Below are 27,990 nucleotides of genomic sequence, written 5' to 3' on the forward strand. Positions count from 1 at the left end.
TGCGAATAACAATTTATTATCTCGAAGTCCTTCTTTCAAAAGTAAATTTCATCATACGTTTCAAGACAATAATTTTTATTTAAACTCCGATATTTATTCCATTTAAGAAAATGTCCGGTTTCGACTTATCAGACTCAGTTGCAAACAGAACAAAAGACTTGATGATATCGTCCACGGGAAAACGCTCATTAACAGGATTATACATGTAGAAAAAACGCTCATCTATTTGGGTATTGTTGTGCGTTCCGGCAACAAAGTTCATAATGAATTCATCTTTTGAAAGGAATGTGTCTCCATCTAAGTCTATCAAATTGCACCAATCCGATGCAAAAACACGCACATTCTCAGTTAAAGCAGTTGCGTTTGATTCATAACTTTGTTTTATCATGTTTATAAAATCATCTTTGGAGAGTTCTTTCTTGTTTTGGAAAAAGAAGACATTCCACAGTTTATCCATTTCTTTTATGATCTTCTTGATTTGCTTATAAGTCAGATTATTACGGGTTTTATAACGTTCTCTGTAAGAAAACAAATGATAACATAAATCAACAAGACGAGGTTACTAATGGGTATGAAATAATGGAATCTATGCATCTCTTAGCACCAGCGGATGAGGTTGTTTTAACCCTTCTGTTGCTTTAAGTGTGCAACTCCAAAGATTATCTGAAATCATCATTCCAGTTTCGGCACCATATTATCAAAACTGTGTTGTTGCGCCATAAAAACAAACAAAAACAGAAAAGACGCAGTACCAAATAAATAAATAAATAAATAAATAAATAAATAAATGAAAAGACCTTATTAATCAAAACTTCACAACAATATCGTTATGCATCTGAAATAGTGTTTGTTATCTTGTTTGTATGTGTGTGTGTGTGTGCGTGCGTGCGTGCGTGCGTGCGTGTGTGTGTGTGTTTTAAGATTGATATTGCCTAATTATCAATAACAATATTTGTGTAATATGCCTCAATCACAATCGACAGACGGTCGCCGTCTATTTCTCCAAAAAATCGTTATATCGGCTGGTAGCAGCTGGAAATTTTTTTTCTCATTTGCATTGGTGGACTTAAAAGCAAACGTTGTCCGGACGATAATTATTGGGATCAGTTAGTTGAAAAAGGCGGCACCGGGCAATATTATTTGGATCGGACGATTGTTTTTGATACTAAAAGACCGTCTTATTTTAAACGCACTCGGGTGGACACCGACCGGGCCCCGCCCGGCGCCCGAATAGACACAACAAACGAGTATCGCCCGGTACCTGAACGATTCATGCACAGGCACCGGACGGTCATCGTTTTGTCGTACGACAATCGCGCGACTTGAGTTTGTTGTAATAGCGGCTTGATTGTTTTGTAATTGCCAAAGAATGCTTTTGTGAACTCCTTTGGATTTAACATGAACTTTATGGCCGAGCAAGAACGTCTACGCGGATTATCATAAAGGAAAAGGCAAATTACAATTGTTGAACTATTTGCTCGGTCTTTATCTTGTCTCTATCAACTGCCTTATTTGCTGGCATATTGACCACAGACTGATCATAAAATACCACGGCTTTATCGCCAGACGCCAGTGCGGCGACCGCCAGATCCATTTACAAATCGCACAGACGTCGTCAGGCGGTGACTGCCCGTCTTTGAATGCTATCTGTAACATCAATTTGGCACATAATAGCCCGGCGACAGATTCATGAATGTCTTCGCAAGGTAAAATCTCCCGGATCGAGAAATCGTCAAAGCCGCCGATGTTGTAAAAATCGTTACATCGGGCGGCGGCCGATTTATTGTGACCTAGGCATTATTGCATATGTGTTATAATTGTCTGACAATACACTTGGTTAAGTTGGTATTGACATGACTTAAAAGAGAATCATTTGCATATTCAACGACCGACTGGCAGGGAAATTTCATTTTCATAAATTCATAATTTCATTGTCGTGACTTTACAATTTTAAAGTCGTGAATTACCGTTTTCAACATGCGAACTCGAAGTTTAACTTCACAAATTCACGACTTCAAAACTTCATCAATTCACGATTTCAGCTTCACGAATTGTACTTCGCAAAATCATGTTTGGAAGCTTTGTGAAATCACGATTTCAACTTCACAAGTTTAACTTCTTGAATTCATTTTTTGCACTTCACGATTTAAATTTCACAAAGTTGATATCGTGAATTAACCAAGTTGAACTCGCGAATATAAAATCACGAATTCGTGAAGTTTGAAATCGTGAATTCACGAAGTTGAAATCTTGAATTCATGAAGTTGAAATCGTGAATTTGGGTGAATTCTTCATGTTGAAATTGTGAAATCATGAAGTTGGAATTGTGAATTCGTTACGATGGACAAGAGGATTTAAAAAATATCACCATGTCTATTGTTATATTTAACTCAATGTGCTTTAAAACTATAAAAGTGACCGAGCCCTGGTCTTAAGATTCATTCTTCGTGTTTTGTGAGATCAATAAATTGATACTGGATTGCATAAATTGTCCGTTGTGATATTCTAATAAGGTTTCAGTCAACATTTTTACTTACTCAAATACTTTGGGGTCTTCCAATGAAAGAAGTCCATCATGATTGAAATCATCAAAGTCGAAGAGTTTTCCCCACTTTTCAATAAGGTACTTGTTTGCCTAAAGAAAATAAGTGAATAAGTTTACAGGTTATATGAGATTAGAGACCGAGTCTGCAATATTTATTACCATATTTCCATTGCGTGATACACGCAGTAAGGACTTTTGTAATGTATAAAGTACTTTCCCTGTTCACTTTGCAATATTACTTTTAAATATGTCCTAAAGATTTTCATGAAAGTTTGCATGAGAATAAGGCACGCTGCTTAAGTCATATGTTAGAAAGTTGACAGTGAATGCGATATAAATTAAATTATATTTGCGCCACTGGTATTTGCAACCAGTATGTTAACCTCGCATAGAAATCATTATTTACAAATCAATTTAATACTGATCAGTGAAAATTGTACTTTGTTAATGTTTCTATAGTACATTTCTACGAAAACGTTAAAGAGCCTTCAAAAAAGTGAGATCATGATGAGTAAGTCAACTGATTTTAATTCGATTTGATTAGACGTTTTAACACTTATTAGTCTAGTCTATTTATTTATCAAAAATACGTTTATTTCGCCGAACCTTGTCTCGATTAGCTTTTTTGTCAATGCGAAAAGGTATCCTTTCGTCTTTAGTAAAACATTTGTCTTTTTGTCAAAATTTTTTTTCTAGACAAAAAACTTATTTATAAAAATGACTTAGAATGACAATATGGTGTAGTCTTTGTGAATGAATTGACTTATATTAAAACATCTGATCAAATCGAACCAAAATTAGGTGATGATCGCACTAAATGGAGGCCCTTTAACGTTTCCTTACATTTCATCATGAAAGATTTTGTTATACATAATTATGTCATTTACAATATATTATTTCAATCAGTCATGTAAATAAATACACAAATGACATCGATATTCAATGAATCATTTGGAAAAACCCTATTTCAATCAGGTAAAGTACCACATATTGATATTAAAAGGGGACTTATTTGTTGGCTGTGTAGTCACACAACATTTAAAAATAATTGTCATATAAGAACCACTTAACTTTACTAATGAAGGATGACTTCAATCATAAACGTTCCCTAGGTTTACCAGGTAGCTTCGACGCAAGTAAAAAAAATCCCTGGTCCCTGACGGCATTGATATACAACAGCGTCAAAGGTGAGTAGTCGGACAAATTATTATTTTACGCTAGTTACAAACATAAAAACCCACTTTAAACTACATTTTTTGAAGAAAAAAAATAATTGGTGTATGAAATACGAACTACCTTTAAATCGCCGTAGATTAAACAAGATTGCTACAGTTTATTAACCGAGTGAAAACCATCCTGTTGCTATAGTTTAAACTTAAGATATATAATGCTCAAATTTGATATTTAAAAGAACTGATAATATCTATACCTTTCTTTTTCACTTTAAAGTTAATATTTTTGAGTACACCCACAAAAGATACGTTTTAAAACACTACACACCATAGGTAAATACAATATAAATATATAATAATATAGTGGCATTAAAAAACTGAAAGCATTTTTGTATTTAAGGAAAAATCCTAATTAAATTGACCAGTTATAGAAAATGCAGCTTTCAAGCATAGTCAATGCATTATCATATTTAAATTAGACATTTAGATAAATTTCTGCATATATTTGTTTCTATTTACCTTGTTTGGTTCTTGCTCGACAGCATCAACACAAACTACAAAAACAAGAGCCAGTTACACCGGGTCATGCTCCCCGAATAGGGTTTGGACACATACAAGCATACCTTTTGTAGTTTCAGAGTTATGTCCCAGGCAAAGTTCAAAGTGCAATGATTCCAAACTGAGACTAGGCAGAGTAACTATCCTTTACACTACACGTCTACATAATAAGATCTATCTACCGACTGAGTTTCTTGTTGATAACTCTATTAGTTTTAAAGTAAAGACCCAGACAAAGTTCACAGTGTAAAAATGACTAAAGGGCGATATCTCTAAAATTAAGCAAAGCAGAGTTATGGTTCTTTTGCACTTCAAATTTCCAAAACGAGATCTACAATGTTTCTTGTTAATATCTTTTATACTACACCGTAGGGAACGTGTTACAGTATCGCGTTTTTCGGTTACAGTATAGAATTTTAAAGATGGAGGATTATTTGTTGGGAAGAGAGGTAGGTGATTTTTATTCCGGTCCATACTACAAGTAGTTAAGTTTCTAAAACATGTTTTTGTGCTTTGCTTGTAAGGAACAGAATCCGGTATCTAGTCATATATTTCTTCAGACCCTGCACCGCAGGTTTATCGCTATATTGTCTCATAAATATGCAGATTTGACAGTTTGAAAATTTGAATCGAGAGACCAACGCATTTTTCTGCAATTTCGACATTATTTATGCATGCCTAGAAAAAGCAAATCTGCAAAACGTTAGTCCTTTATGTAAGAAAACGGTTATAAAAGTAAATGACCAGTTGAACCTATTTTCCTGTTTGCAAAATGCGTTTGAAAAAATAAACAATGTTACAGTATAGAGCGAGGTAATTTGTGCAGGGTTACAGCATAGACCTAGCGATTTGTATCCGATTTTGTTACAGTTTATACCCAGATTTCGGTTACAGTTTAGACTTCGATATTTTCTATATAATTATACTAGGTAAAATGTATGAATGTTACAAAGAATCAAATCTCTGTGAGCTTATTGGCCCGATGGCTATTCGTCCGTCTTTCGTACACATGCTTGTGCAATCTCATCCGCTCAGTAACTACTTGACTAAATGTGATGAAATTTACATGACTTTCTACCAATTAAGTTGTTCAAATGGTTTCGGTTGCAATCGGGGAGACGAAAACCCAAAACATAGATTTTGAAAAAAAGGCAATGTTTAAAGACCCTTCTCAGCTCGAACCAAAAACATTCAAATCATGATCATGGCGTCATTTCGAATGCTTCTTTGTTGAAGTTACGATTATTTTGTCATTGTTAAATAAAAAGTCGTCTTTTTATTTCAGACATCCTGTATAATAGTTTTCATGTTTCTGAAAAAGAAAATATTATTGAAAGTTATAGAGTATAAATTAAGGTCAGACAATTACAATATCTTCTCTAGTGAGTCTGATGGTGGTACATAATAGTGGCAGAGTCGGGAATAAGGCCGTCGACTTCAAATCACTCTTCATTTACTGCTGTAGTTGAAATCCAATCATGACTTTGGATTCTTTGTATGTGAGGAATCTATCAAGCTAATTTACGGAAGGTCGGTGGTTCTAGTCAGGCGCTCGTGTCTGAAATGTTTCACAAAGTGTATCTGGGGTCTTTCTTTACACTAAAGCAGGAATGTTTTCACATGACCCCAGTGTCGTTGAAACTTAAATTACAAGAAAGCCAAACGAAACAAAATAGAGTTAAACAGAATCGCTAAAGAAATTCCAACACAACAAAATTGAAAATGTTCATAAACCCTTTTAAATACTTACAAAATACATTATGGTAGATGGAAATTCCAACTTAAAATATAATTTAAGGTTGCAGTATTGCTCACTTAAATACTGTTTAATCATTCCTAGGGTATTGCCTGCTTGTTCATTGTGTATTTTGACAGCCTATCTATGGTATGCAGGCTTCATAACCCCCGATCCCCTCTCAAAATTTCATTTTGTTTAGTTTCACTCATTGTATTCTTGTTTAGGGCACACACAAGTTTTAAGGGGGGGGGGGGGGGTAATATGCCGCTTTTCATAGAATGGCAATAACGTGTCACATTGAAGGTTCCATGATAACCGCCATATGAACACATCCACAGATGTTAAAAAGTCTGAACTGTACCAGTTCATGATTAATGTGAAGTTTGCTGAAGCCGGTGCTAGGAGGCGTGAACGGTAGCTCACAGTTACCACTACCGTCCATGAACAGGTTTTGTCAAACTGAGCATGTTTTCCGTGTTGGACTTCTGTTAAGGATTCTTTTTTCTCTATTTTATTACTAATATGCATTATTATAATGTGTAATGAAATCAAGCAATAATCTTTCTTCTCTCATTACATATCGATAAAAGTTACTGTTGTTGTCGTGAAAACAGTCCTTACTTAGGACATTACTTTATAATCTAAACTGTAACAGAAATCTGGGTATAAACTGTAACAAAATCGGATACAAATCGCTAGGTCTATGCTGTAACCCTGCACAAATTACCTCGCTCTATACTGTAACATTGTTTATTTTTTCAAACGCATTTTACAAACAGGAAAATAGGTTCAACTGGTCATTTACTTTTATAACCGTTTTCTAACATAAAGGACTAACGTTTTGCTTTTCTAGGCATGCATAAATAATGTCGAAATTGCAGAAAAATGCGTTGGTCTCTCGATTCAAATTTCAAACCGTCAAATATGCATATTTATGAGACAATATAGCGATAAACCTGCGGTGCAGGGTCTGAAGAAATATATGACTAGATACCGGATTCTGTTCCTTACAAGCAAAGCACAAAAACATGTTTTAGAAACTTAACTACTTGTAGTATGGACCGGAATAAAAATCACCTACCTCTCTTCCCAACAAATAATCCTCCATCTTTAAAATCCGAAAAACGCGATACTGTAACACGTTCCCTACGGTGTACTATGGACAATATGTTCAAAGTGTAAAACTGAACAAAGGGCAATAACTGAAAAATAAGTAAGACAGAGTTACCGTGCTTGTGCACTACACATTTACTGAATGAGATCTATCTACCTAGTATAAAGTTTCAAAATATGAAAAACAAGATCAACAAGGAAAGGCGGCGTTCAATGAACGCAACCCCCATATGACCCAGCAACAAGAACCAATGGCAAGGAGCCCAGGCGGACCCCAAACATAAAAAGGACAGGGCAACGACACGTTAATCATTAAATGATAAATAATTTGTAACTGATTAGGAACTCAAAGAAAATAATAATAGGCCCACAAAGGGGAAGGGGACAGAAGACCGGGGAAGGGGGGGGGGGGTTTAATCAAAGAAATAAAAACTAGAGGCAATGGGGAAGATACTTACCGTAGACGAGAAAACAACAAGGGACACAAGCAAAAGTGTCACCAAAACAGTATGAAACAGCATAGACATACATCTGAGGAACACAGTGGGGCGCCGCCTTGGAACGGTCAGCAGCATAATAATGACTGCTGGGGAGTTTAAACCGGTTAATGGTGCACCAAACCTCGCTCTTAGCCCCACCATGTTCCTATAAACGAGACAGTGTAAATAAAATGAATCCCCGCCAAGTGAAATTCTAACAGTTGTCATGGTTACAAAAGGTTAAATAAGTAAAACACTAAAATGATCATGTAGAAACATATAAAAGTAAACCCAATGACCATAAGAAGAAAGTACTCAATGTCCTAAAGGAAGACAGAGCAACAAGAAAATCACCTACAAGGGCCCGACGAAGCAAGGCAGAAGACGAACATTAAGACAATTCAGTCCCAAAGGGCTTTACGAACTATCCATCATAGAGTCTCCCACTTGGTCCGTCAGATGCAATCAAAAGAGGAAAGCGTAGTGTCCAACTGTAAAAGGGTTGAACACTAAACATGCAGTATGTCTTAAAATAGTAGGGTCATAACCTCTTTTAATAAAACGTTTAATGATTTTAGTAAAAACAGCAGAAAAATTACCATGACCCAAAATCTTACGAAGTTTGTAAACCACATCGCCATAAAAACCAGGCTGGCTAATCCCTTGTCGCAGAAGAGTTTTTAAATCACTATTGAATTTAGAAATTAAATCAAAGTTACGATTGTAAAATTTAGTAAAATATTTCCGTAATTTATGATAGCGGTAGCCCTGTTTTAGAAGCTTGGTGGTAATAAAAATATTCCGCTCGTTGAAATCCTTTACGTTGTTACAAGCTCTAGCGAATCTAATTAACTGAGAAACATAAACCCCGTAGGATGTTGCATGGGGTACGTCTCCATCCAAATGTGGATAATTAACTATACAAAAGTCAAAGTCATCTCTTTTATCATAAATTTTCGTGTGAATAGAATCAAGTTGTCTTATAGTTATAGAGTTATGTAGCGGACAATGTTCGAAGTGTAAACATGAACAAAAGGCAATAACTCCAACATTTGGAAAGGCAGAGTTATGGTTCTTATATACCACACATATACCCTTTAAGATTTATATACCTACAATGTTTAATGATGATACCTCATGTGGTTTAAGAGTTATGTCCCGGATAAAAAGCGGGCGGACGGACGGACGGACAAAGTGGCGACTATATCTTTACCTTTCGGGGAACATAAACAAGAGGGCCATGATGGCCCTGAGGTCGCTCACCTGTATAAAGGCTCCCCGGGGCGGGGCCAGTTTAAACACCAGGGCTTTTATTTGAACAAACTTGGAAGACACCCATTAGAAGATGTTTCATGATGTTTGTTTGTTTGGATTTTTACAGCACGTCAACACATAACTGGCCACATCGTGCCGAATGCTATAATAGGCTTAAAATGTTATGTATAACACTGTAAATGACAATAGAAATGAGCCAATTAGATCCTAGAATACAAGTTTATCTCTTTCAAATAATCAATTATGTTTTTTGATGGAATTGTATTAAAAAGTTCTTTGAGTGAATTTACAGAATAAAATCTATAACGGGCCTGTGAAAAATCATGACATTCAAGAAGAAAATGCTTGACAGTAAAATTTTCATTACAACCTACACAGAAAAGGGCATTGTCATTTGTGAGGAGATAAGAGTGGGTAATTTTAGTGTGTCCAATTCGGCATCGAAGAAGAACTGTTTGATCACGGCGGTTTGACAGAGATAGAGATGGTGACATATCAAGAGATGGGTTTATATCGTGAAGTTTATTAAAAACGGCATTGTCCCAATTTGCTTTCCATCAGATGATACGAGTTTATTTATAGCCGGTCTAAAATCACAAGCAGGTAACAATAAGTCAGTTGTTTGAAAATTTAATGATTGTTTAGCTAAAGCATCTACTTTTTCATTTCCTCGTATTCCTACATGACTTGGAATCCAATATAATTTAACATATTTTGTTTTTAGTATATCATGAAATCGTAAAAGAAGTTTCTTTACCATGATATTGTCAGATTTTTTTTATTTTTAATGGATATTAAAACAGAAAGCGAGTCAGAAAATATCACAAAATTATCGTAGGTATGCTGTGCTATGTATGACAATGCTAAATCGATAGCTTTTGCTTCAGCAGTAAAAATTGATGCATTATCTCGTAACCTCATACTAGATGTAAAATTATTTTCAAACACAGCCGCACCTACTTTGCAACCTTCTTTTGAACCGTCCGTATAAATATGTATAAAATCTTCATGTTTTTCCTTATTTGCTAGAAACTTCTCTTTGAAATATTCAGGTGAATTTGATGCCTTTCTTATATTTGAAAGGTTAATATTTATTTTCGGGGAATTATAAGTCCAAGGTGGAACATCCTCGTCGTCATTTTGAAGGATACTGTCTGGATTAATTTTAAGTTTATCTAAATCATCTTTTAAACGAAGGCCTCATGATGGTAAGTTTTTACTACACACATATAATGGAAAACAATGATTCCCCCCCACCCCCGGCAGGGCCAATTTTAACCCAAGGGCTTTTATTTGAACAAACTTGGTAGACACCCATAAGAAGATTTTTCATGCTTAACATCTAAGCTCTAGCTCATTGGGTTTTTTAAAAGAAGATTTTTTAAGTTTTTACTATACACATATAGTTAAAAACAATGACACCCCTGGGGCGGGGCAAGTTTTGACCCCAGGGCTTTTATTTGAACAAACTTTGTAGACACTTACTAGAAGATGTTTCGTGCTTAATATGTAAACTCTAGCTATTTGTTTTTTTTTTCAAAGAAGATTTTTAAGTTTTTGCTATACACATATAAGGAAAATCAATGACCCCCAGGGTGTACCAATTTTAACCCCAGGGCTTTTATTTGAAACAACTTTGTAGACACTCACTAGAAGATGTTTCATGCTTAATATATAAACTCTAGCTATTTGGGTTTTTTCAAAAAAGATTTTTTAAATTTTTGCTATACACATAAAAGGAAAATCAATGACCCCGGGGCGGGGCCAATTTTGACCCCAGGGCTTTTATTTGAACAAACTTGGTAGACACTCACTAGAAGATGTTTCATGCTAAATATCTTAGCTCTTTGAGTTCTTTAAAAGAAGATTTTTTAAGTTTTTACTATATGCATATAGGGAAAATCAATGACCCCCTGGGGCGGGGCCAATTTTGACCCCAGGGCTTTTATTTAAACAAACTTAGTAGACACTCACTAGAAAATGTTTCATGCTTAATATCTTAGCTCTATCTCTTTGGGTTCTTTAAAAGAAGATTTTTTAAGTTTTTACTATATGCATATAGGGAAAATCAATGACCCCCTTGGGCGGGGCCAATTTTGACCCCAGGACTTTTATTTGAACAACCTTTGGTAGACACTCACTAGAAGATGTTTCATGCCAAATATCTAAGCTCTAGCTCTTTGGGTTTCTTAAAATAAGATATTTAAAGTTTTTTCTTCCGGTTGCCATGGCAACCAGAGTTCTGCATGGAATTAAATTTTATGAACAACTTTTTAAGGTGACCACCAAAGGAACATTCCTGTGAAGTTCGGATGAAATTGGCCTAGTGGTTTATGAGGAGATGTCATTTAAAGTACAAGTTTACGGACGGACGGACGCCGGACGAAAAGCGATCACAAAAGCTCACACCCTGTCACTTTGTGACAGGTGAGCTAAAAACGGACTGTGATAATGTCAAAAACACACACAATAAGATACAACAAAGACAAAAGACCTAAAATATTGTGGTCAAGTAAAAAAGCAGATAACAACGATGCTTATATTAAAATTCCTATTAATATCTATTATCTCTAATTCAAGGGGAACAAATAATGTTAATTGCTTTAGTATAAAATAACTGTGGTTATGACAAATAAACAGAAAACAAATAAAAAATCATGCTAAATTAAAAAAGACTGTTATCTTATTAACATTATAGGTAAAATAAAAATGTTACCAAAACGCAATATATCCATGACTAACGTGAAACCATTAACGAAGAATCTTTATGAAGAGAAAACATGTATGTGATTTAACAGACAGAAACACAGAAAGCGCACAAAAGAGCCATGCTTAAATTGAAAAGACTGTAATATTTCCAATACTCAAAGAGCCAAATGAAATCATGGTAATTTAAATAGCCTGTAAATATCTCCAAATCACAGAAAACAAATACAAACATGTCTTAATTGAAAAGACGGGGTTTATTTTAAAACCACTAAAACAAATAAAGAGTCTTGCAAAAGTAAAAAGGCAATTATTGTTTCTTATACAAATAAAGAAATAAAAGACAAGACTATATCTTCAATATATGAAGAACTCTTATGCCTGTAAAACATAAACAATCATGCTTTTTAGATGGACATCGAATGCTAGAAAAATTAATGTTCTTACCTTCAACAAAAAGTTATGAAATTTTTAAAACAATAGTAAATCATAAAAAATATATCTGCATGTTCAAGATAAAATGATTTTACTTTTTTATTGAATTGCAAAGAATATTTAAACCAATACATTGAAACATAACTCGATTATATTAAGAAAAGTGTTTTACCTTTGAGACTCAAAGCAAATAACAACGTTACTGACCAAAACACCATCGTTTGCATGTATCGTTGTTCTTCCTTATTAGCTGTGAATAATATAGTGGTCTGGTATATATAAAGATCATCATTATCATCATCTACTACAACAACAACAACAACAACACATCCTCCTTTAGTTTTAAGGCCCGCAACGTTCGTAGAAAGATGCTTATTGCATATTAAGCAATAAAATGCTAAATGTTTAGTATGACTGTTTTTATCTAATTATCAATGGTAAGTTTGTGCATGTACATATATGATACTTTAATTGCCAAAAGAGCTATAAGATATTGGTTGAAAATTTAAAAAATGCACAACGAAAGATTTGTAACAACAATAATTATTACATAATGATACTAAATGATATTTGAAATGGTTGTTTCAATTGGGTTAAATCAGAGAAAACTGTTAAGAAAGTTACGGATTTGGTTACATTTGGTACAAAATGATAATGTATTTTTAAATGTGTTTGTAAATAGAGTGAAAGATATTAGCCTTCAAGAGTGGGATATGATTGTTGATGATAATTCTAAGTAAGAAATTTACGAATCGTTTAAAAGTGATTTGCCTTTTGAGCATTATAAATGTTTATGATTTGAAAATATAAGATTCATAAACACATACTTTAGAATTGGCAGTTTGGATATTTAAGTAGAAAGGGAAAGAAATGAACGACTTTGCAAAAGGTGTGATACACACAGTGTTGAAGATCAAAATATAAAGGATATTTGTTTGTTTGTGTGTAGAGTGGGCGTAGCCACGAGTGAGTTCACGAGATGAAATAAAATTACATCTTACACAACAAACACATTTTCTTTTTATTTTATCCTTAAAAACAAGTTAAAACGAAATTTCCATAATATTGATGTCAATATTAAAGTCTGTTTTCCCCATTGAGAGCCCCATTTAGTCGAAATTTCTCATTAAATACAAGAAGTCTTGAGCTGAAAAATAAGTTCGACAATCAACGTTAAATGACGGTGATATTATTCATTTTATTAAAAAAATGAATTATGGCTTGTTTTAATAATAAAAACAAACAATTCTTGTAGGAGAAAAAGTCCAACCATCCATCTATATTTCTGTTACTTACTGCGAATTTATATTAGACCTGGCTTTGTTTAATGTAAGCGGCAGCCATTTTTGAAAGTTGTGTATTTCACGGGAGGAAAATAATTGTGTTTGATTCAGAGAGATATCACTTGAATTAGTTAGTCATTCACCTTTTTAAAAGTAAAAACTTATTTTATTTTTGTAACAGACAAAAAATAAGTGTTGAGAGATGTGAAAACATTCAAAAAGCAGCAAGGAAAAGCGACAACTTCAAAGGCTGGCTCAGGAACGCTGGGTTGTTTACTTATTCTTCGGGCTGATGACTGTCATTGCTTTTCAAGTTTTCATAACGCATACGGCAGTTATTGCCCGTATGATACTTTAATATGCCCAGATGTTATCAAGAGCAGTTTTGCATGTGGAAGGAATGTATTTTTCAGACTGTAAAAATGAAACAAAAAAAATAGAGACGAAATTTGGTGATTGTAGTTTGAATGAATAGAAGTAAGTTTTCTTCTTTTTATAACTTTTGACATTAAAGTTATTTATCAATTTCAGCTTAATTTTTCTTTAAACAGCCTGACATTATCAGAATTGTCAGCAAAAATAAAATTGAGGTACCAAATGGGGAAAATCTTAAAAAAGTAGTTTCGTCATTGAAAAGTGTGAAATTATATTTTGATAAATATCATTGTGAAATTATCAAATATAATTTTCACGGATAAATCAGTAATCCACTGAAAAGTGTAAAATAAAAATTCTTACATATATGTGACTGTTATGATGATTTATGCGATACTCACTTACCAGTTAAGGAAATTTTATAGACAGCCAAACTAGAAAAAGTTAAACATAATTGTGTCAATAAGAAATGAAAATCTTATAAAATCTGTTGCTGTATTTTTGTATCATGCGTATTAAAACAAGAGGGTCATAATGGCCATGAATCGCTCACCAGAAACAATTGTTTCCCAGTGATTATATAAATATCTTTTTCAAATAAACTTGTAGAAAGACAAGTCCAGGTCAACTTCAACTTCCTCTCTAGTAAGGTTTCCCAACACTGACTGTTTTTCTTTATAGTAAAAATGATAGGAACCAAGTTTGGGTCTGTTGTAAAGTTGGATTCCAACTACAACAGGTTATATAATCATTACATAATATTGTATAATATTACTCAAGAAGTAAATCATATATAATCTTCATACATATTTTTCAAGAAATATTAAGGGTTTAAACTTTAACTTAGATTTAAGTTTATTTTAAAGTTTAATCATATTGAACATGTATTGTTTTATAGACATTTCATTCTTATCATTCATTAGTTTAATGTTGATTATAGTTTGTAGAACTTATTGATACATTCTTTAACAGTAACTTAGCATGGCCTAAGACTCTTTATATACAACATAGAATGTTTCTACTTTCACTTATACTGGACTTTAAACTTAGTGAGATACATATTGTTAATTTAGCATTTGCATGATTTATGATATGTTTGTAAATATGTTTAGTTGATATTAGTTACTAGTTTTATTGTTACAAATATTTTGCAAAACTTTATTATTTTTATAATCATGGTCAATTGATACTGTTGCAAAATTTTCCATGAATCATAATCTATTTTTAGAATAGTTATGTAAAGTACTGATTAGCCTAGAGTATTTGTTAAGTAAATTCTGATTGGCTGTAATTTGACCAATCAGATAAGTTGTTACATACAGTGCCACCTGTAGGTAGATGCTAGCTCCCTCTGGGATTCAGAAGTCCATTTATACAAGCATCTCAAACAATTCTGTCATTCTGCTGCTAATTTTTGGAAAAGTAACATCTTTAAAAGCTCTCTAAGGTTGATGAATTAATTACTTAATTTATTTTAGGCACTTTGGCATTTAAAGGAACCTTAGAGATTAGCTAAATTCACTGAAATATTTTTGATATATTTGTTAGTAATTTTTGTAAGTTCGTTTTACAGAATTAATTAAGATTAATTAATATGTTTCCTTTATTTAAGTAGCAGCCATCTTGAATTATTAGATCTCTATTTTTGTTCATACAGATTAAAACAGGGCTTGCTACATGTACAATTCAGATTTATTAGTTTAACAGCACAGAATCATTGAGGTTGTTTTTCATATTTCATTTATAACAGTTTAAACAACTTTCAACTGGTTTAAATCTTTTATTCACTAGTTTATTTTAATAATCACATTTTTGGTTAATTACAAATAGTTTATATTAAAGTATATTTTGTCAACTTGTTTAGTTTAAAGGTACTTTTAGTTTAGTGTAAATAAAAACTTTGTTCATTAAAAATTTGGTTGATTTAAATCTGTGGTCGGGGAATACGTATCAATCCCTCAAGTCCTTGAAATGTTGATACACCTTTTCAGGATCGGGATTAGAAGGTACCCATTTTTGTTGCTTGTAGTCGTATACCTCTATGGAGCCCATGACTTTTTAAATAGTAGGCAGTTTCGATAAGGATACACTGTTGAATGACTCATAATTAAATGTTAAATAGTGTTCACTCCTTCTTACAAGTGTACAGCTCCAATTCAATGAGTGTGGGATAAATTACATTTTCAATTTGCTTAGAGAATTTCACTCCAGTTATTATCACTTTTCCGGTAGAGAAACAACAAAATGTTACATCGTCATTTAAAAAAAAAAACACACTGTTAAAGATTTTAGGTTCGTAGTCAGAGACACGACCGGTAGCCAGCAATTGTAAATTTAATGGTTCATTAATGGTATGATAGGCTGATGCTGTAATTAACTTGATGTTCGTCAAATATACTAAATATCCAAATTTTTGAAGTCTCTTCGCATATCGTCGTAGACGTTCCTTCCCTTCCCTTAAAGTATGGGCTGATCCGTTACAGTTAATCACTCCATTGGAAAAAGGATACAATTTCCACTAATTTTCCTGTGTTGCCAAATAAGTCCTGGGAAACGCTTTGGTTGGTAACAAACATTTGTAAAGACGGTAACATAATGCTTTTAGGTCAATTTGACAAATTAGTTGAGCGCTGTATACAACATTTGTAATCCTCATCTTTGTTGTTTTAGAGATGTGCTTTAAATAAAACCATCATAATAGATTACCCTATTATATAACGTATCGTATTCTATATATAGAATGTGACGTCTTTCTCTGGTAACCATGAATCATACTTTTTGGCCATTGTAGCCATCTTACAAGTACCTCACGCTGTTTGTTCCTTGTCCTATTTTTCAAAAAATTTTCTATGTGATATTTTGTGTTTTCGTCGACATGAATAGCTTGAAATTCATTTTCGTAAAATATTCCTCCGATTGGTTCACCGTCCCAATCTTCTACCTTATAAATAGACAGGTTATCTCTCTTAAATTTGGATCTAATTTTGAATAATTCTCCAGTCCACTTCTGGGAATATTCGCGGTCAAAAGCGTTCCTAACTTAAGATATTCGAACTGTTTGGCCAATTTGAAACTTATATTTTCTTTTGTCTTTCTTATTCGATCTTTGTTTGCCTATAAATTTCCTAGTTTTACTTCTTATCATATTTTGTTGGAGTCTGCTTTCAGTCTCATTTTCCTTTGTGACACTTGAAGGTGCTGCATTCAAACTGGAATGCATCGTATTGTTGTATCTTGAAGAACGTCAATGTATCGAGGGTTCCTTTTCTTTATTATGTACCTGAATATCTTGTGTTTTATGGTTTTTATAAAACGTTTAGCGTAATTAGCCTTAATTTCAGTGTTTTGGGCATAGAAATGATTATACTCACCTCTTTTAAGTATTTGTTAACTTGTCTACTTCGAAACTCCATTCCTTTATCGCTTCTCGCAGTTTTAGGTTTTCTAGAACCAGACAACATAACACGTAAGGCATTCGCAACATCAAGACCACTTTTTATTGCTACACAATGAGCAAATCGTGAGACTTTGTCTATGGCTACTAGAATATATTTGTAACCATCATTTTTATTTGATAAATCAACCATATCAATGAGATCTATATCCCTTTGACTATCTATACCTTCGACAACAACACGGGACCGATCATATTTACGTCGGGCACCTCTTGTAAGAGAGTATGACTCTTATCTTGTAACCATTTCTGTATCCTATGCATACCGATCTTAAACTTTCCATCGGCCTTAACATACTTTTACAGTACAGTTTCTCTGGTCCGGCATAACTTGCTGGAGATTTCGGGTTAAAATAAATAAGGAACAAATAAGATTTCCAATCAGACATTTTTTTATTCACAAAACATAATCAAGTTTACATTCTTACGACCAATATCATACAAAAATATATGTTTAAGGTAAAATACAATTTTAGTAAATTAAGAAATCACTGTTCGTAATTTTGTTTTCATTTTCCTCAGAACACCAGTTTGTAAACTTGTCAGGATAACACTCAGAACAGCTCAACATTCCTAGCTGGTTCATATGATCACTTTTAAAATAGCATGGTACCACGGTGTCCAATTCAGAAATAGTCCGATTAATTTCCAATAAGAGTTCTTTTAAGCGTGAAAATTCTCCGGGTCTCAAGCAAAGCCCCTTTTTGCTTGGCACTACTTCTTCCGCAGGTTTCCAATAGTGTCGTAAATCAACGTAAACACTGTTCTCTGCTACGTTGCAATTCACGTTACCACCCAGGTGACAATGATAAGCTCTTTTGTTTTTCAAAGCCTCATTAACATGATCCAGTACGTCTAGAAAATTTTTCCACCGCAATAATGTCAAACTTATACCTTTTTAGTGGGCTTATCTCCACTCCATTCCCTCAGGTCCACTCTGAGTTTGCCGTTCCACTCGCACACTTGAACATAACGGTCGTTTCCTAAAGAAAATTTACACCTGGACATGTGTTCTTGTTCAAAGTCAAAAACTTGAATGATGTTAATCGGTTTATTCTATAATGTTTGCCAAATTCTTGTCACCCACGTGAAAATGTCAGTTTTCAGTCATTTATTTGAAATAAATTAAGCAAATTACATATATGATATCAATCATACATATTTTTTTTTAATTTCCTGATAAAGAAAAATGTCCCTTCATTTATTAAAAAAAAATCATGAATTTTGCATTGCCTGTTATCATTTATACAATTGTCACCTGAGGCGGAGATAATTATATGTAATTAATTTATTTTCAAATATTCTTTTACATTCATAAAAACATATTCATAACATTAAATTAAATTATAGTACATTAATTACAATTTATTTATTAAACATTATATCAGTCAGCAGAATCAAAATTTTACTTGAAAATTTTGTCACCAAGTTCTATGTCATTTCCGAAACTTCCCCGTATAATACTGAAATCCGAGTAATAAACAATATAACATAAACAGTTGATTACGTCATCAAAAGTTGTGTACGGCGCGAAATTTTAAACGCAGCCATTTCTCTCCAACAAATGGAAGAACTACACAACGCTGCGGGTAATTTTACTTTATTTGGCCATATGTTTTTGTATAGTCATTTCCGAATGCCAATTCTGAAATTTGTTTTTGTGTAAAATCTAATTTGTCAGAGACAAAAACATAACATATACTTAAATGATGCCTTGGTACTAATTTAACATAACATATATGCTGATCATATAGACGCTTTTTATCATTTTAAAGGATAATGTCATTACCGAAACTGTCATTTCCGAAACGGACAAAATATTGCGGTAATGACGTTATTGTTTCGGTAATGACATTTGTTTTCTTTTGAATGAATTTTCGAGACTTTTTAAAGAAAACAAATATTTTAAAGAAACATTACCTTAAAATATCTGTAAATTCACTTGTCTTTCAATTAAAATATCTTGAGCTACATTAAAAGGATAAAAAAATCAATATTATGAAGAAAATAATATTATAACATATAACCTTTGTAGATCTTTATAACAGATCGATATTTTGTAGATGTGAAGGTTGATTAAATCTTATTTCAAAATTCACGAAATGAACAGTTATCTTGTTGTGAACCAAACACTTCTTTTTGGATTTGTTTAGCAACAAATAGTGAAAAGATATATACTAAGTCCCGTTTCGGTGATGACATATTAAAATATTGAACAATCTTTCATTTCAGATATAGACCAAAGCATCATTCATGTAAAAGAACTTATCAATAATCTCGACAATTTTATTGCAAAGACAGAAAAATATCTTCTTGAAGTCAGTAGGCTGGAGGTCTCAGATTCTGTTCATGACAGTATCATTGAACTCAGAGATACATTAGAAGTAAAGAAAGAACAGCGACATTTATTTTGGAAACAGTTACAGGAATGCCTCTCACAAGCAAAGAAAGATCAGCATTGTGGCGAAAAAGACAGAAGGAGGATCCCACAAAGCACGAACTCTACAAACAACGGGAGAGAGAAAGATATCAAAAGAGAAAAAAAACAGGTGAAATAAAAACTATCAATGAGATGTCAGACAGAGACCAACGAAAACAGAGACGTCACTGGAAGGAAAATCAAAGGTCAAAACGCGAAAAAGATAAACGGATAAAAAAAGCTATGGGAGAAACAATTACGCCACCAACATCACCAGAACATTTCTTCCCAGAACAGCCAAATAGAATTCATGAACGCAACAGGTTGAGTGGGCGAAAAAAGAAGAACCGTAACAGATCAAAAGCTTACAGGGATCAATTTAAACTTCGAATAATGCTTAATAAGGAACGAAGGCTGAAGAACAAATATAAGAAACGCTATTTCAGATTAATCAAATCAAACAAGGATGAAATTGAACAAAAGGTAGAACATGTTATGAAACAGAAGCAGACGACTAAACGTGCATTATCTCTTTATTTTCTTCTTGTAAGAAACATGAAGCAGAGATATTCAGGTACAAATACACAAGAGAAGCGCATTGTAAAAAAACTGATATTCAGAGAAACGGTGCTGAAGAAATATAAGATAGGTTCATATGCTGCAAAGGAAACTGGAATAACAGAAACAAGGATACGACAGAGAGAAAAACCATACCGCCGAATTAAATGTGCTCTGAAAACAAAGATTACTGCCTTCTTTGAAAGGGATGACAACACAAGGATTAAAGCTGGGAAACGATGTACAAAAACGAGACAGAAAATAAAAAAACAAATTCGACTTCTGAATGATTCCTTGAAAAATTTGCATCAAAAATTCATTTTTGAAAGTAAATCTAAAATAAGCTACAGTCTATTTGCGAAAATGAAGCCTTTTTGGATCATTCAAGCATCTGAAAAAGACCGTCAAACCTGTTTGTGCAAAGTGCATGAAAATCCGACCCTTAAAGTAAACAAGCTGTACAGTGAAAATGTACTACAGCATAAAGATCTTGCAAAACTTATCCAAGATATAACATGCGATATGAAAAACAAAGCTTGTATGTACAGAGAATGTTCTCGATGCAAAGATCTACATATTAAATCTGCCATCGGAAGTGACGGTATGACGGTATAAACCCAGGTAAAATAGTGAACTGGAAAATATGGAAGAATTTTATTTTCAGGCTTTATTTTTTATATACAACAGTTCACATCTATTGGTTGTTTTAATTTTTAAATTGTTGATGACACTCTGTTATTCGCTTTTTATGTCAGAACACGCATCAAATGATAGAAAAGTATCGTACAGCATCAAAAGTATGTTTACTGCCTCGTAACGTATATTGTAAAAAGGTACGTATTTCCTCAATATGTAGTGATGAAACAGGTAAACAGCGGTAAGGATCATGTTCACTTTGGTGCGAATGAATTAGCGCCTGTTTCCGATCAGAAACTAAAGGAAGGAGCGGAGTTACTGTTTGTTCCAAATCAAAAAGAAGTTCTATATGTGTGTACATTACTAAATAAGCCCCCAGTTCCCAAATAGGCTTGCTTTTCCGTGCCTATCATTTTCATGTACTTGCAATTTGGTGACCATGTTAAATGTTCTGTGGAAGCATTATCGTGTGGTTCCCACTGACTCAATTTCACGCCACACCGGAAACAAACGACAATATCTGCCTCTTTGGTATAGTAAAATCCGGCTCTGGCTAATTGGTATTTATCTGGTAATATATGTTTCGGAAATGTGTCAAAAGTCTCCAGTCTGTTTTCGTAGTATTCCATATTTATTGACACCGAGCCAACGGAGTCAATACACACCTTGGATTCTAATTGTGTGAGGACATATCAGTTTAAAACTCCTAAAATCTCTGTCAAATTTCTCTTTTTAACAGCTTAATATTAAACAATAATTATTGAAGTCGTACAAAATGTGTTGTTTTTTCCACTATATTAATAAATAATTTTGATAAACCAAAAACAAAAATAGAAACATCTATGAAATTATTACGTCCCAAGTTTCACTCCAAATATGTATGTACAAAATGTTTACAACAAAGGACGGCCTAAGGGCTTGCAGACACAATTACGTAGGTACCTTATCCTCATTGTATGTATGTACAAATTGCGTGACAAAGGGGGCAGGGCATAAAGGCAAGCAGACATTATTATGTAATCGCAGACATGATTATGTAATTGCAGACATGATTATGTAATCACCTGTCAATCATGAGGCCAAAGTGACCCATATGTAGTAATAAACTACTGCATTTATAATTATATGAAGCATTTTGGGCCTATAAATAATCAAATATGTCGTGAAATGGCGGCGTGGCGAGAGGTTAACGCGTCGGACTAGTAATCTGATTGCTGACCGCGTAGGTTCAAACCCTGTCAGGGGCAAGCCGTTGTTTCCTTGAGCAAGAAACTTTACATTCATTGCTTAGTACTGGTTGGTTCCAGGAACGGATTCGAGAGTGTTTCAATAAGCTTATAGCTTCCAACACAATCGAAGTAAAATAAATTTGTATAAACTAAATATGTCGTGATAGATATGGCGTTCATTTGGAAATGAAGCAGGTGTAAAATTCATAATTATGCAAGACCTTGTTAAAGTATAATTTTTCTGGCATAGTAAATAATATATGCAACGGGTCGAAGCAATACATTATGTTATAAGATAATGTATATCATGATTGAGAAACACAAGGTAATACTTGTTTTGCAATTAACGCACTGTAAACAAACTCTGTAGAAAAAACCAAACGTATGTCTGTGAAGCGCAAACAAAAACGTTTTATTATTTTACTTGGAGTAAATATAAAAGAAACACATTTTGTTAGGAATTGACACATTCCTGTATCGTATATTTCAAGAGAGGTTTAGACGCATTTGACAAATTGTGCCATCAAATAGTCTGATTAACTCCAGTTCATTTGTCCAATAAAAATTATTAAAGAAAAGAAAAACAAGAATGTCTATATATAGTTTATTGTTGAAGACTTCCATGTGAAACATCCTTAGGTGACATTCTGTTTAATTTGCTTTAGGATATGAATTGAATAGTCACATTTGAACTGCTTCTTAACTTATCCATGGCCCGATGGTTAAGAGCGTGGACTTCAAACCACTTGCCTCTCGTCGTTGTAGGTTAGAGCTGCGTCAGTGTCTTCCGAAAGCTATCTAGGTAGCCTACGAAACGTCAGTGGTTCTACTCAGTTGCGTGTTTGTGCCTTAGATAATGTACACAGGCACATCTGAGGGCTTCCACCACCAGTAGGAAAGTCGCAATATGGCCTATACTGTATTGGTACAATGTGAAAGCAAACAGAAAAAAGAACATTGTGGTTTTTTCAAACTTCTTTGAAAAGTTTTCATCAGGTTCTACCTTTTAAAGTATCTGAATATTAAAAAAATAATGATTTCGACATATTCGATCCATTTATTAAAATGTATTATGCGAAATTTCAAAACAAGAGCCACCGCCGGGCGGGGGCAACGCTTGACTTTTTACTTTCTCTAAAAGCAAACAAAGAAATGTTTGTAATGAACAAAATCTTAACGTTTCCTTTTTATAAAATTAATCGGTCTGTCTTGTCACATAAGTTTTGTCTATATATTTTGTTTATATAAATATACTAAATTATATATATAAATAGAAACACGCAATTCTATAAATAGAAAATTCTATAAATAGAAACGTGCAATTGTATAAATAGAAACACGCAATTCTATAAATAGAAAATTCTATTATAGATACACGTGGTAGAGTCACGTGGTGGAGTCACGTGGTGAAGTCACGTGGTGGAGTCACGTGGTGAAGTTACGTGGTGGAGTCACGAGGTGGAGTCACGTGGTGAAGTTACGTGGTTGAATCACGTTGTGGAGTCACGTGGTAAAGTCACGTGGTGGAGTCACGAGGTGGACTCACGTGGTGGAGTAAAGTGGTGATGTCACGTGGTGGAGTCACGTGGTAAAGTCACATGGTAGAGTCACGTAGTGCAGTCACGTGGTGCAGTCAGAGTCACGTGGTGAAGTCACGTGGTGATGCTATGTGGTGGTGTCACGTGGTGGAGTAACGTGGTGAAGTCACGTGGTGAAGTCACAACAAGGTCTTGTCCTAAAGTATGTTCTGTTATAATATGAAGTTGATCCCTTCAATAATAGCAAAGTTACAGCCAGTTACAGCCAAAACAATGAAAATTTCAATAATTTGAACTTCAAAGTCAAGGTCATTAATAAGTGAAGGTCAAGGTCTGTCTGGTTATTTTTTAGGGTTATCCTTGAAGATTATTATGTTCAAGTTTGAAGACAATCCATTCAAAAATAACAAAGATACAGCCAATAATAGCTAAAAAAAATGAAAATTTCAATAATTTGACCTTCAAAGTCAAGGTCATTTATGAGTGAAGGTCAAGGTCTGTCTGGTTATTTTTAAGGGGTATCCTTGAAGATTATTATGTTCAAGTTTGAAGACAATCCATTCAAAAATAACAAAGTTACAGCCAATAACAGCATGAACAAGCAAAATTTGGACTTTTAACCTTGAAGGTCAAAGTCATTTATGGATGAAGGTCAAGGTTAGTGTGGTCTACTGAAAGGTCTTGTCCCAAGGATTGTTGTGGCCAAGTATGAAGACAATACACCAAGAAATTAAAAAAAGTTATGATCCAGGTACAAGTTTGCGGACGGCAACGGCAACGCCGCCGCGACTATAACAATACCTCTACTTTTTTCCAAAAAAAAGTCGAGCTAATAAAATGAAATATCTAATAAGTTGTATTAAGTAACAAGCCTTTGGGATTTTCCTTTTTTATATTTTATTTCTTGGTTTAACTTCTCCTTACAAATAACATATTTTGACCTGCAGAACCAGTATAAAGCATCTACTGGTTTATCGTCATTATTGCAATTTATTGCGTAAATACTGTTTGTCTAATGTGTAGCTTAATCAACCTGAAACTCTAATTTTCCCGTTGTCATCATTATTTAATATCATCATTTGATCACGATAAATCTCTCTGTGTTTATGTATATTATTTGCCTTAAATTGCATGTCAGGATAGAGTGGTTTACAATTCACCAAATAGATGTCTGTCGCTTTACTGTATTCTTAAAGACCGATATAGGATGTGGCAGAGCTCTTCAAACATTTACTGGCAAGTAATATTTACAAAATGGCAAAATAATATATAATACACATAAGTGATAATATTAAGCTCAAAGTTATCTTTGCACATTATTACGACAATTCAATACTTGCACTATACATGTATAAAGGTTCTATTTTATCATATTACAAAGCATCGTTTATTGCATTGCACATAACAATTTCCGAAGCCCTGAAACGATAGTTTTATATTAAACTTTGACAAGCATCGGCAAGTCTTGTCTTAAGCTTTGTTTTTGAAGCTATATATTTAGTTTCTGTATGATTTTCACCTGTTTTTTTGGCTGCTCAGCTGACAGCTGCAGAATCTCATATGATTTTGTATAAGACCCATGATTTATTGCGAATGACATGGTTTATTTTTTGGGTCGTCATTAAAAGTACAAGTTCATATAAACAATCACACTTCGGGATACATTCTAACTTTCTTGCTTCTTGTAAAACAATTAATTAACATTTTGTTTAAATGAAAGAAAATATACCTAAAGTGTTATAACTATAATTCCAATTACAGGCCAACATGCTTCTAGATCAAAGGCAACGAAAATGGTATTGAAACCGATCTAAGATTGAATGTTAATCGTATCTTTATCGAAATATACTTGATTTGAGTCGCACCAACACAGTATAGGTCAAATGGCAACTTTAAATTTCTACTGGTAAAAGATTACCTTAGGTACCCCTTTGTTTGATTATTATTTCAGGCACAAACTGACACCTGAATAGAACCTCCGACAATCCGTAATTGTTGTGTGAGATTCATCTCAAGATGTCTTTGTAGTTCGGACCCTCGACATATTGGATGCTAACGTAGACAAGAATCCGTAGAAGAGTTACCAAAGTGCTCCGCCTAAAGAAGTTTTTAATGTAGCACAAATTAGTAGCATTTACAAATATTGATAAATGCTGCACATGCAACAGTTTTAATTATTATAGAATTGTTATGAAATAACTCCTGTTTGTGTATGTGTAATCAGAAATACTTTTGAGTTATTCCGAAATAATCCCTGGATGGATGAAAACGTTCTTGACTGCGCACGAAATATACCACCCCTCTTTTACAATGATGACCTTTGATGCCAAGCAGGAACTTGACGTTAGAGATAGGGGCCTGGTTGTTTGCTTGACAGTTTGTCTTTTCATTGTTAACATTTATGCCAATTTATCTTAAAAACCTGTATGAATAAAACAGAAATGGACAGGACAGCATTGCACCCTCCATAAGAAAATGCTGATTGTTGTTATTTAAATAGGTCCTTTACCATGGAGATTGAGGTTTGATTGTTTCGCATGACAGTAGCCATATTTTGATAATCATTTCAACCTGGATGGCTGAGTTATGGACCGGACACGAAGTGCGACGGTCAGTCAGACAGACTGACAAACTTCGGAAAGGCGGCCGACAAAAGCTCATACAAATGTGTTTAAAAACCAATTGGCTTTTTGCATACATTGTGGTTGACAATTTAAAATACCAGCTAAGATGACTACTTTGTCAACCAATTAGTTTAGAAACCACGGCAACTCCTTTCCTTTATGATATACATAGTTACCACTTGCTGTACATAATTTTTTTGCCATTTAACGGTAGTGTTGCGACATTCTAAGGTAGGGAAACTCGTGCGATATTTATCGTTACCATTGCGAAAGTTAACGGTGAAAGATTTTAGATAATTAGTGGCGGTTGCAACATGAAGCAGCAATGGTGCAACATATAACGGCTAGTTGGTATTAAGCGGCGTTGGGACATATAAGGCGCCACATAGGTTCTTATCTATTATCATAAAAGCTATTTGAATGGTTCTAGCAGTGTTACAATCGTCAGGCAAAGCAAAAATCCTTACACCATTATGGGAAAGACGTCACTATCAAAAACTGTTTGTGTACAAATATTATTAGTCATATCGGATTGGGTTCAATTTTTCTATTGAGTTTATTTTGAAGCTGAAACTTAGTAGTTTGCACTTGACAGTGCCGTCCAAGAACAGGCTCAATCAAACCGAGCCTGCAACATTTTCAATTTTGCCGTGTTGGGCCTTCTGTAGGGATTCTTATTTTTTCTATTTTAGTATATTTGTCAACTACAAAAAATACAGAAGTAAAATAGCCTTTTGCAGACTCGTGACATGAATTGCCGATACATACAAGTACTTAGTAGACAAAACAGAATTGTGCATATCTTTCAGGCGAGTTCACGTATATCACTAGCATAACTTTGACTTTTCGGGTAACAATTTTGAATAAACTTTACATTATTTATTTATTTGATTTAATCATAAATGTATCTATTTTAATTTAATTACATTAATAATTAAATAATTAATTTATTAATTAATTTATTTATTTATACTTATTTTTTATACTTATTTTGGTTTTTATGTAACCACCTCAACAACGAACTTCTCTTTTTGAGTGTTTATAATACATATATTTGTTAAAATTATAAAAACACGAACGAACACATAAGTAAAACCACCGACGTTCCGTAATCTTGTTTGATAGCTTTCTGCCATGAGATAGTCCAAAGTCCTAGTCATGACTCGAACCAACATCGGTTGAGAGGCAAGTGGGTGATAACCACTCGGCCACAAACGCCTTTCACAAAAACATATAACTCATGAAATTAAGTAGAAGATTTTTTTTTTCAAAATATTTCATGGTCATTAAGTAACCTAGCTTATTAAACATTTGTTAGGCCATTTAAAAAATGGCATTCAAGAAAATGTTAAAGGGCTTTCATTTAGTGAGATCATAATGTGCATCTACGAAATAAGTACAAGTGTCATTTTCATTAAAAATTAATTTGTATCATATATTTTATCTTCCTACGAAATATTTGAATTTAGTTTTCGAAAATCCATTTACATTATGCATCGTCATTTTTTTCACAGGATTGTTAGCAACCCATTTTTATACCATTGTCTTAAAGAAATACATGTATTTTTGTTGAATTTTATTTCACAAGAATTTTCCTATTTTTTGTAATGCAAACATAAACATTTATGTTTTAAAGAATTTTCCTATTTCTCGTACAATTAATTTCTAAAGATTTTTTTCTATTCCTTTAATGCAAACATAAAAAGAAAATCTAAACATACCTCTGTTTCTTTTCTTCCAAGATTTACAGTTTTACGCTACTATAGACACACACTTCTTGTACCTAAGCTATCCTGTACGAAACTGGTGGTGATATTCTATGTAGGAAACGGTCTGTAGCAAACAACAGTTAT

At 33.6% G+C, this 27,990-nt stretch overlaps 1 protein-coding gene across 1 annotated transcript; it reads right to left on the reverse strand.

The window, feature by feature from the left end:
- On the reverse strand, positions 1–27,990 carry LOC132724040 (sarcoplasmic calcium-binding protein-like). The gene is made up of 5 exons (XM_060708854.1): positions 27,859–27,990; positions 12,194–12,271; positions 4,237–4,271; positions 2,538–2,635; positions 1–518 (listed from the first exon to the last, which is right to left on the reverse strand). The coding sequence occupies exons 2-5, from the start codon at positions 12,246–12,248 to the stop codon at positions 80–82; spliced, it is 627 nt and encodes a 208-aa protein (XP_060564837.1). The 5' UTR covers positions 12,249–12,271; positions 27,859–27,990; the 3' UTR covers positions 1–79.

This window comes from Ruditapes philippinarum, unplaced genomic scaffold (genome assembly GCF_026571515.1).
Source record: "Ruditapes philippinarum isolate M1 unplaced genomic scaffold, ASM2657151v2 ctg1633_1_1_1_1, whole genome shotgun sequence".
Taxonomy (NCBI): domain Eukaryota; kingdom Metazoa; phylum Mollusca; class Bivalvia; order Venerida; family Veneridae; genus Ruditapes; species Ruditapes philippinarum.